At 36.0% G+C, this 11,355-nt stretch overlaps 1 protein-coding gene across 1 annotated transcript in view; it reads left to right on the top strand.

Moving 5' to 3' along the window:
- The window catches only part of egfem1 (EGF-like and EMI domain containing 1), a 68,895-nt gene that overhangs the window by 14,137 nt on the left and 43,403 nt on the right, over positions 1-11,355 (top strand). Inside the window, exons 5-12 of the mRNA XM_016507736.1 lie at positions 3,505-3,627; positions 5,307-5,429; positions 6,496-6,621; positions 6,716-6,838; positions 7,631-7,753; positions 8,701-8,838; positions 10,836-10,952; positions 11,130-11,252. Coding sequence (XP_016363222.1) covers positions 3,505-3,627; positions 5,307-5,429; positions 6,496-6,621; positions 6,716-6,838; positions 7,631-7,753; positions 8,701-8,838; positions 10,836-10,952; positions 11,130-11,252 — 996 coding nt within the window. The remainder of the gene's footprint in view (positions 1-3,504; positions 3,628-5,306; positions 5,430-6,495; positions 6,622-6,715; positions 6,839-7,630; positions 7,754-8,700; positions 8,839-10,835; positions 10,953-11,129; positions 11,253-11,355) is intronic.

Here is an 11,355-nt window from a genome sequence, read left to right as displayed (position 1 = left end):
GCTATTGCTCATTGTGAATGTTAATGCATTAACTAAGGTTAACTAATGAGGTCTTATTGTAAAGTGATACCTATTGGTATTTATAGTTCTTTTGCACTTTAATCTGTGTAAAACTTTTAACTTTATACATTTTTCTGTATTGCTTTATTGCATTTAAATGTTCAGTTATTTTTGTTATAAGAAAAATGTTATTAAACCTGTTATACTTTATTATGACAGCACTTGTAAAAAAACCTAAATTCCAATATCGTGATAATACCGCATACCGTGACAAAAGCATTATCAATGAATCGCAACATGAAAATTTCATACCGGCATATCCCTACACGGGGGTGAGTAAATTATCAGGAAATTTTTATTCTGGAAGTTAAATAATCCTTTAAAGTACATAAACTATTGTGCAAATAAATTTTTTTATATATTTTTTTATATTTAATATTTTCAAATAAATTTATTTTATGTACATTTTTAAATATATTTACATTTATTTTATTTTACATTTTTTAAATTGTTATGTAATATCCTATATTTTTTATTTCAATTACAATGGTATATTTTAATTTTTAACAAACTTACAGGGGTCATTCATTCAGAACGCACTTTTATGTTTAAAAATATGAGACACTGGGACAGTGGAATACCATAGTCTAGAAATGTTTTTTTTTGCCATAGTCTTAAGATATGTTTTGTTTTTAAATTGTAACTTGTTTTAAACTTAAATTTAGCATTTTTAGAACACAGTTTATACACGAGATGCTGCAAAAGACTCGAGATGCAAGCCCACCAGTAAAATACGTCCATTTAGTGCATGTTTACATAGAAAAACAGTGCAGTGGAATGCTAAAACACATTCCAATTGAACAACATTCTTTATGGCATTCAATATACAGAAGTTCAGAAAGCTCTTCAAATGACATATAATGGCTGAATGTTTAAATATTGCACAACACAAACTCAATTAGTTCAATAACATTTTAAAATAGTTTTTCCATTTGCTGTTCATTTCCTGTTGTTTGTTATTGATGTTTTTCTAGATGTTTTTCATCGTTCTATCCTGTTCCTGTTCCTTGTTGCCAGAGCAAGATTAATGACAGAGGTCTGGACACAGAACAAGTCTAGATGTACAAAGATTTAAAATGACAGAGAATGATCACCAGGTGTGAAACATGGAGGACAGGGGCCTAAACAAGCTAAACAGATGGCGGCGTGGATGTTTATTCTCAGATGTATTTGTGCCTGTATTTCAGAGTCAGTCCTTATCAAGATGCATTTCAGCCACTGCAGGCACATTCTAGTTTTGTGAAATAACTTAAAGAGAAAGTTCACCCAAAAAAGAAAATTCTGTCATCCTTTACTTACCCTCATGATGCTGCAAACCCTATGTGTAGAGCATCTGTTTACTCCAGCACAGATGTCAGACTCAAAGACATTAGACACCTTGATCTGTTTTTGCGGTTGTAGATGGTTTTGCACTCTGCTTTTGTCTATTTCTCACTCTTCTGTCTGTTTTAAACACTTAGACACACTTAGATACTAAAATACATTTAAAGTATTTCCTCTGTCTCTTAAAGGGGTCATAGAATGCCCATTTTCCACAAGTTGATATGATTCTTTAGGGTCTTAATGAAAAGTCTGTAACATAGTTTGGTTAAAATTTCTCAATGGTAGTGTAAAAAACACCTTTTTTACCGTCAAAAACAGCTCTTTTCAGATCAAGCTGTTTTTGTAGCATTTTCCTTTAAATGTTAATGAGCTCTGCTGACCCCGCCCCTCTCTTCCGAGCCGCTCTCAGAGAGACTGTTTACTTTAGCCGCATTCATCGTGAAACTTGCTCATTAGCACATTATTAGGAATGGCGATTTGCAAAGATTCATTACAAAACATTATACTCGCTTCTGTAGATGAGGCCGGATCATGAATGATTCGCGCGAACATAGATGCGTTTATGTAGATCGGGCGCGCATTCCCTTCAGAAACAAATGTAATCCACTGTGTCTTCAGCGGCTCAGATGTCGGGAGGAAATGAAGACTGCTATGTTCATTATTACATCCAACAACAGAACATCTCAATCGCTTAGGAGTCATTCTTGTTTACATCTGCTCCGGGGGTGAAACAATGGCGGACTGATGACAGTTCACTCAGGGCGGGTCTAAGGTAAGACGCCAGTCCAGTCTGTGCTGAAACGCTACTGTCAATCAAACTAGCGTGGGAGGGTCCTGTCTGTGTGACGTCACACAGACAGGCATCTGAGATCGGCTCGATTTGAGAAAGGGGAAAACATTTAACAAGATTAAAAAAAAAACACTGGGTGGATTTTTATCATTATAGGGTGGTTGTGTACACACACTGCCGACACACATTTCAGTTCAAACAACTTGTAAAAGTGCATGTAGCATCCTATGACCCCTTTAAGTCAGATTAAAAGAAACATGTGCTGTTCAGAGTAACCCAGGAAAAATGTCTGTTAAAAAACGAATAATAATAAATTATCTTGCTTTGACTTCCTGTTTGAGCTCTCTAATGGAATAACCACAGATAGAGCGCGTAACTTCTCAGTACATCTGTAAATCTGTTCTTGTCTTTCCACAGGAAAGATGTTGTCAGCACTCTGTATTATTATTGGATGTTTGCTGAAGGTCAGTGCTGTGCCATAGAGTCAAAGGTTGTTAGGGAAACATGACTCCACAAGATCAGAAAGATAGAAAAACTAAATCTGGGAATCTGAGAATGTCCTCATGCGGAAAAATGAATCATAAATAGTATATATATAATGTTTATAATATTAAAGAGTTGAGATGTGGAGTTCATCTGGTGATGCTGTGTTGCCTTAGAAACCAAGTGTGGGTGTGGCCTGGATCTTTGTTATGGCGACCCATCCTTGGTTTCTGAGGCTTTACAGAAAAACACATTTTATTTATTCTTAAAAAGATCATTTTCTTTTGAATTATTTTTAGGCATTTTTGCTTTCACTGTTTCAAAACCCATCTTGTATCTCCTTGATGAGAAGCGGTAATTGTGCAGAAGGCAGTTGTTTGGAGCAGCTTGGACTTATTACCTGAGTCTGAGTGCTGGTGTGTGTTTGTTTGTGTGGTTCATTTGTTTATGTCTGTGTGATGACATTTTTTCGCAAGCATGTTAAAATGACCGCAAAATGTCCTATTTGAAGACATCAGACTGGAAACATTATTACAAAAAGCTTTTCACCGATCTAAACATCATGCTGGAAAGAAGAATGTATTCAAAATAAAGAAAGATTTTCCAGGTGGATGGTGAAGTAAAATGTTATAACTAACTGTGTATCAAATAACAACATATACTTGATTATGTAAAAAAATGGGTGAATTTTAAATCAAAATGATCTAAAAGCTTGGGTACATTTGAAGCATCTACATTTTTTCAGTGGAAAAAAATGACCACAACTCAGTGAGTTTTTTTTTTGCCTTTTTTCTAATGTTTCTAACAACATGCTCAGCGTTTTTCTTTTTTCTTTCTTGTCTTTTCAGATATAAACGAGTGTGCGGACAGTAATGGAGGATGTGAAGGCACGTGCTGTAACACTATTGGCAGTTTTTACTGCAGGTGTCCTGATGGAATGAAACTCGGAGCTGATGGGAAATCCTGCCAAGGTGAGTGAACACTCAGATCCATTGAGTTTATTTCATCTTTCTAAAGTAATTTAACCTCTGTATAATGAGAGTGTTCCATTTAAAACCACCATCTGAGAAAAGAGCTCTAAATATTCATATCTATAAGCAGCAGTAAATCAAATCATAAGCTGTATAATATTGTGTATTCACCATAAAACATTCAGACACATTTATGACCAGATCATTAATGCATTAAACTGTCATGATCATAAGTGAGAGTAGTTTTTAAAGCTCTCTGTTAATGATATCCAGGATTCACTTTTTTATCCATCCTGTGAATGTTATTGAATCGGGAGCTTGTTTAAGGCCATTCATTTGGCCAGGTTTCATCATGAGATGAAGAAGGATGTATGATGGGCTTTGTGTGGGCTGTAGTTCCTGAATGCGCTGAGAGAGACTGTTTTACATCTGTGTCCATCTCAGCTGTTAGTGTGTAGGTGTGGGAATGATGATCTGGCCTTCTGTCTCAGGTCCTGCTGGACTGAAAGGCTACAGGTGAGGAAACAGGTGTATGAGAGGGACGTGGCGGTTGGGGGATTGAACACAGAAATGCAGATGTTTTGTTATTATGTAGATCAAATTATTGTTGTTAAAAAAATAATAACTGAATTTAATGAGAGAAATTAAGAGAAATTAAAGAGAGGATCCTGTATAATAGATTTAACAGTAATTCCGATGAAGAAATACTAAAGAATGCTAAAATCAGTACAGGTTAGGTTAAATTACTGTAAATAATTTTGTACTTGAATAATTTGCATTGGCAAAAATGGTACTTGTGTGAAAGTGTGAATAATTCTAATTAAAATTTGTTTTTTTGATGATTTCCACCAGTATCCAGTAAGTTATTATAAATTCACAATGACATTTTACTGGGTAATGAAGTTAGAGTAAATCTCTCTCTGATGGGGCTGCTCTAGATTTGTGGGAAATTGTCAGATGGCTGTAATTGATTTATTTTGGGTCAAAAGGGTTAATTAGTGCTAATGAACTACATTCAATAATCCAGTAATGGGGCAGGCTGTATGTTAAAGCACTTAACCCACATAGATGACTGCATTCATGTAGGAATCTGTAGGAATTCATCCTGACAAAAAACAAATTAACACAGAGGAAATTGTAAATGATCTTAATAGCAACAGTATTGTGTATTTTTAAACATTTGCAATAGATCCCAACAATATTGTGCTGTGTTGATTTTGGACAGAGTTCTTTGACAAAGCAGAATGAATATGGACATTATTTGCACATTCACACATGTGAATATGTTCAGCAGATGTAATATATCTAATTATGAATGATGGATCAGACATCATTCATCAGCTCTTTGGTTCTACAACATTTCTGTATTTTTAAATTAACCCAATTTATTGAGACAAACAACAAATATTTTTTGTTTTAACAGTCAAACAGACAATAAAAATTAAACAAATATCTAATTTGTAATGTTTTATATGCAGATTAAATAGGTCTTAAGGAACCTTTTGGCTTGTCTCCCGAGGCCACAGGAGGGCGCAATGAGCAAAATAATGCATAATTATAAATAATAAATAAAGATTTTTAAAGAAAGAATAGGTGCCGACCAAATGTGTCAGTCTAATTTAGACAATTTTTTAGGTGAAGGCAGACCATGCCTCATTTGTTGCATGCTATCCCAACAGATAAAGATGAGTGTGAAGAGCTGAATGGTGGTTGCCAGCAGACATGTGTGAACACGCTCGGTTCGTACCACTGTGAGTGCAGCGAGGGTTTCCGCATACATGCTGATGCTCACACATGCATAGGTAAGATCTCTATAACATGCATACATGCTCACAAACACACATACATGATGGAGAATCTCTCTCAGTCTTGAGTGGCATCTGTTTATCACCTGTAGTGATGCATTCAACAGCAGGCTGCCTAAAACTCAACAAACAGTGTTAACACAGCAAGAGAGCTCTAGTTCTGCCGATCTCATCACCCTAAAACAGCCTTTATCCTGTTTTACTGGAGTCTGGATGTGTCATCACTCTGTGACAGGCCTGGCGATGTCAACACAGTGAGACAACAGCTCTGACCTGTCCCCTAAGACTCCGTAAATCTGCCAACTCAGACACGACATGGAAACATCATCAGTCAGAGAACCTTCCAAAACTCTCAATATATATACAAACTCCAAACTGGATTTGATTCAGAGATGTTTTCCTTTTATAATAAAAGTTTTCCTCACTTCCTGTCCAAACAGAAAATCTGAGTTTGTCATTAGAAGATTTCTGATTTTTATGTGCTCTAACTGGGATTATTATGGTTAGCTAAAAATAAAAGCATAAAATACTTGCATGTTACTTAAAATAAAATAAATATTAACTGTAATAAAATAAAATAATAAAATAAAATACCAAACTTTAAAATAAAATTTTTTTATTTTATTTCAGCTTGTCGCCAAGGCAATATTTATATATATATATGTATATATATATAAGTTGCAGTACTAAAATTGAAGTTGCAGTACTAACATAAATTAAAAATAATTAATACAATTAATAAATACTATATAGACATATTAAAAAACTAATACAAATGACAAAAACACAACTAAAATACTAAAACTTTAACTAAAAGTAAAGTGAAAATAGAAAACATAAATATAAAGTCCAATTCAAAATATCAACCAAAACTATAATAGAATATCAATGATACTAAAACAGCACTGGCTGGTTGTTGGAGCATTAGCAAAGCTACGGTTATTACAGAGGGATTGTCCTTGTAGTATATGTGTGTAGTTACTTATTTTTGATCATTACATGCATTGTCTGTGTGTGTGTGTGTGTGTGTGTGTGTGTGTGTGTGTACGTGACATTTTTCCAGCGGTGAACTCTTGCTCTGTGAAGAATGGCGGCTGTGAGCACAGGTGTGTGGATTTGGGGAACGAGCAGTACAAGTGTGAATGTCGCAGCAACTACCAGCTCAAAAGAGACGGCAAACACTGTGAATGTGAGTTCACATACATACGTTGTCTTTGACTTACTGTTTTACTGTAGTAATATTGTGATGATTATTGTGTGTGTGTGCTGTGTTATTCTCTCAGTGAAGGACCCCTGTAAGGAACATAACGGCGGATGTGCTCATATCTGCAGTAATGTGAATGGACAGGCGCAGTGCAGCTGCAGATCAGGATTCAAAATAGGAGCTGACTTCAAGAGATGTGAAGGTTCGAGTGCATGACATGTACCCATGTATATGTAGATTTCTTTACAGATAAATATTTATTTTACTTTTTATCTTTCACCAGCTTAGACATTAACAACTGTTATCTGTTTTATGTCAGTTTCAAAAATTACCAATAGAATAGTCAATAGCCAATAATATTGTGTAGTTTTCGTCCCCAGAAATGTGTCACATTTTCTGTTACTAAATTTTATTTTATTTTATTTTATTTTACCTGTCAGTGCAATTCGATTGGTCACAGCAAATCTTTAAAAAGAGTTTACAAAGTCTTGAAGTTTAAAAGTTTTTTAGGCCTTACAGACAGACAGATTTATTATTTTATTTTATTTTTACCTCTTAGTCGAATTCCATTGGCCACAGAAAAACTCTCTTCAGCTGTGCCATAAAACCGACCTCCACTACCCGTCTATGTCCTGCTCAAACACACACACACACACACACAGCAGATTACTGGTATAACGATCTGCCGTTAGTTACTATGTGTGCAGGCCAGTGTAAAGCCATTGATCTGAGTAATGGGTAAACATGTTTGTCTGGACCTCATTTATGTCCAGACTTTATGAGGCAACCTTAGCTGACCCCATGAAGAGACTCTGACCCCTGCTGTGCACACACATGCATTGCCACGCTTACGCACAGACACACACATACACACACTCATATTGCTGGTATCCTAACTGAATACATTGTGTTTATTTATTAATTGTAAAATACAAACTAGTAGTGAGTTTTACACTGACATATCTTCTAACTATCCAAACATTTCCTCTCCCAGACATAGATGAATGTGTGTCTGGTCAGACTAAATGTGCTCACGGCTGTGTTAACGTGCCAGGATCATTCCATTGTGTGTGTAACCCAGGATTCGAGCTGGGTGCTGATGGGAAACAGTGCTACCGTGAGTACAAATACACACACTAACATGTGCTCTGTGATTCTTTTAGTGTAATATGTGGTGGAAAACTTAAAACACTTTAGAAAACAGTTATTAGATTATCTCAGTAGTTCACTGACATGTGGATTTGGTTTACTGGAGCCAAACAGTTTGTGATTGGTCAGTGTTTTTGACATGCACCAATCAGTGAAGTCTTAATCCTTCAAGCGACACCTGAAAACTCATCTCTTTTGTCACTATTTGACTTCAACCTAAAAAAAACAACTTTGTTTTCTCTTTTCTTTAATCTTTCCCTGTCTAGCTTGTACTTATTTGAACAATGCTTGAAACTTGGTATTATGAAAACTTTCTGTGTCTCTTTGCCTCTTTAACATGAATCACTTGATGTATTCCCCAATTGTAAGTCACTTTGGATAAAAGCGTCTGCTAAATGAATAAATGTAAATGTTAATGTAACATAGTTCGTAGTTCGGGAAGAAGGAGGCGAGAACCGGCGAACGCTCAAAGAAAACTTTAATAATAAAATAATCAGCACCGCGATCCCCCTCAGCAGCGAGGGCTCTCTGACAGCGTGTCCCTCCTTCCTCCCGGGTTTCGGCACCAATGTAACGTCCGTAAGTCGGGAAGAAGGAGGTGGGAACCGGCGAACGCTCAAAGAAAACTTTAATAATAAAATAAACACAAACTAGCGCGACAGCCCCTCGCGGACGACTGTCGCGCACAAACAGAACCAAAACACAAAATAAAATCCAGGCCTGGTCCTCTCTCGTCCAACACTGTCGTCACTCCTCCCTTTTATCCTTCCGGAGCTCCTCCGTGAGACTCGAGACCGGTGAGTGGTGCAGGTGTCGCTCATTATCAATTACTCCACCGGCCTCGCTCCGTTCCCACGGCTCTCGGCCCCGCCCCCACTCGTCACAGTTAATAATGTGGAGTGATGTATCCTTCAGGTATAGAGATGGAGATCGTGAATGGCTGTGAGAAAAACAATGGGGGCTGCTCCCATCACTGTGAGCACACCACCAGTGGGCCCCTGTGCTCCTGTAATCAAGGTTACCATCTCGCTGATGACCTCAAGACGTGTATAGGTATGGGCCCCACTTGATGGTTGTCTAAGAAATTCTTCACTATGTAAAATGTAGTCATTTTTAGATTATGAATGATATGTATATTTGCTACAATTATAAAGTTTGGGTTTGGTGAGAGTTTAAAGGGTTAGTTCACTCAAAAATGAAAATTAGCCCATGTTTTACTCACCCTCAAGGCATCCTAGGTGTATATGACTTTCTTCTTTTTAGTTATATTAAAAATTATCCTTGCTCTTCCAAGCTTTAGAATAGGAGTAGGCGGGGTTTTTTCAACAGTCCAATAGACGTCAAATAAAGCGTGTGCATCCATAATAAAACGTGCCTCAAACGGCTCCGGGGGTGGGGGTGAATAAAGGCCTCCTGTAGCGAATCAATGCAATTTTATGAGAAAAATATCCATATTTAAAATGTTATAAATACTTTTTTCTCACTTCTGCTGACTGTTATACGTGCATAGGACGTATGCGTTGCGCACGCGCCGTTGAGATATGCTACTCGCGCGAGTTTGTTTACAGGAGCATAGGGAACAAAGTTTACTTAATTTAGCAAGGGAAAACCAGTCCCCTCTTGGCTTATATCGAACCGTTTGAGGCACGTTTTATTATGGATGTACGCACTTTATTTGACGTCTTTTGGACTGTTGAACAAAAACCCGCCTACTCCCATTCTAAAGCTTGGAAGAGCAAGGATAATTTTTAATATAACTCCGATTGGATTCGTCTGAAAGAAGAAAGTCATATACACCTAGGATGCCTTGAGGGTGAGTAAATCATGGGTTCATTTTCATTTTTGGGTGAACTAACCCTTTAATGCTTTTGAAGGAAGTCACTTATACTCACTAAGGCTGCATTTATTTAATAAAAAAATACAGTAAAAATAATAATAATGTGTAATATTATTACAGTATATAATAACTTTTCTATTTTAATATTTTTTTTTATGTACATTCCTGTGCAAAAGTCTTGGGCCACTAGTAATTTCACCAACAAAAAATGGTTTCAAGTCAGTTCTTTCTATCTTTTGCAGTAGTGTGTCAGTTTACATTTCCAAACATTCATTTTGCCATTAATTTTAATAATCCAATGAGATTTTTGTATGCACCTTCCTACAAGGTGTATGAACTTGAAGAAACCTTCCTACAAAGCAACCTGAAAAACTATGCGCAAGTGTACACCTAGGACAAAAGCTGTTTTAAAGGCTTTTAAAGGCAGAGGGTGGTCACACCAAAAATTTTTTTTATTTAGTTAATAAAAAAATAGATAAATAAAATTTATTTATGACATTACTTTTGAAAGCATCTTTTCTTTTACAGCATTTTTATACAAGTGCTAAAAACTTTTACAGTACTGTAGCTTTGCTACAGTAAAAAAAATCTCACTGGATTATTACAATTAATGGCTAAATGAATGTTTGGAAAAATAAACAGATATTTCCTATTGACACATTACAGAAAAAGATATAAATAACTGACTTTAAACCATTTTTATTGGTGAAAATACAAGTGACCTAAGACTTTTGCACAGTAGCGTAATTTATTCCTGTGATGTTAAGAACAGCATTTATGAATGCCTCTTTGCTAAATTAACTTTATTATTATGTACAGGATGATGGTGCTTCATCTACTATATTATAAGGTAAAATTAATGGAATTCAGAAATGAATGGTAAAATATTAATTTAAATAATTCAGTTTAAATGTATGGATTTTGACAATTCAATTGAATAATGGTAGAATGACAGAATTTTAAATGTCCACAAATCCCTAATTAACCATTAGACATACTCATAACAACAAAATATCCACTATTGCTATTATTCAACAACAAAAATTAAATAATTTAACTTCAAAATGATTCAGATGGGATAAAAAAAAAGATTAAACACTACAGTGTTTAAATCTAAACACTGTAAATATTTACCTGTTTTTTACCTGTTAATGTTACATAGTATTGTTTTCTTATGAGAAAATGCTTCTGTATTTGTGTGTGTCGTCCACAGACACTGATGAGTGTGAAAACGGGGAGGCGTGCTGTAGTCACTACTGTAAGAATTACCCAGGAGGCTACGAGTGCGGCTGTAGACCTGGATACACACCCAACGGCTGCACATGTGATGGTGTGTGTTTAGTTTCATGTCTTCCTTGTTTGATCCTCTCTTAACCAAACCCTTTTTTAACATACTTGCAAATTAAGATATTTTTCCTAGCTTTCCTCATAAATTGACTGTTTAAAGTTTACTTAAGCACATTTAGTGTATCACGAAAGCTGTTTTAATATGACTCTCTCTCTTCAGACATTGACGAGTGTGTATCCGAGACGTCAGGATGTTCTCAGTACTGTGTGAACACGCTGGGCTCCTATGAGTGTTTCTGTCAGGTGGGCTTCAGACTGGATCACGACCAGAAATCATGCTTACGTGAGTACAAGTTTAATTGGTTTTATGTAGCGTTGACTTCATAGTCAGGAAGTGATGCACAGACTTCATAATGAAGTTATAAACCAGAGTATTATTAACACCC

The sequence above is a fragment of the Sinocyclocheilus anshuiensis genome, unplaced genomic scaffold, assembly GCF_001515605.1.
Source record: "Sinocyclocheilus anshuiensis isolate Anshui unplaced genomic scaffold, SAMN03320099.WGS_v1.1 scaffold758, whole genome shotgun sequence".
Classification (NCBI taxonomy): domain Eukaryota; kingdom Metazoa; phylum Chordata; class Actinopteri; order Cypriniformes; family Cyprinidae; genus Sinocyclocheilus; species Sinocyclocheilus anshuiensis.
The sequence above is the reverse complement of the archived record's forward strand: the minus strand, read 5'-3'. Positions and strand labels throughout refer to the sequence as shown.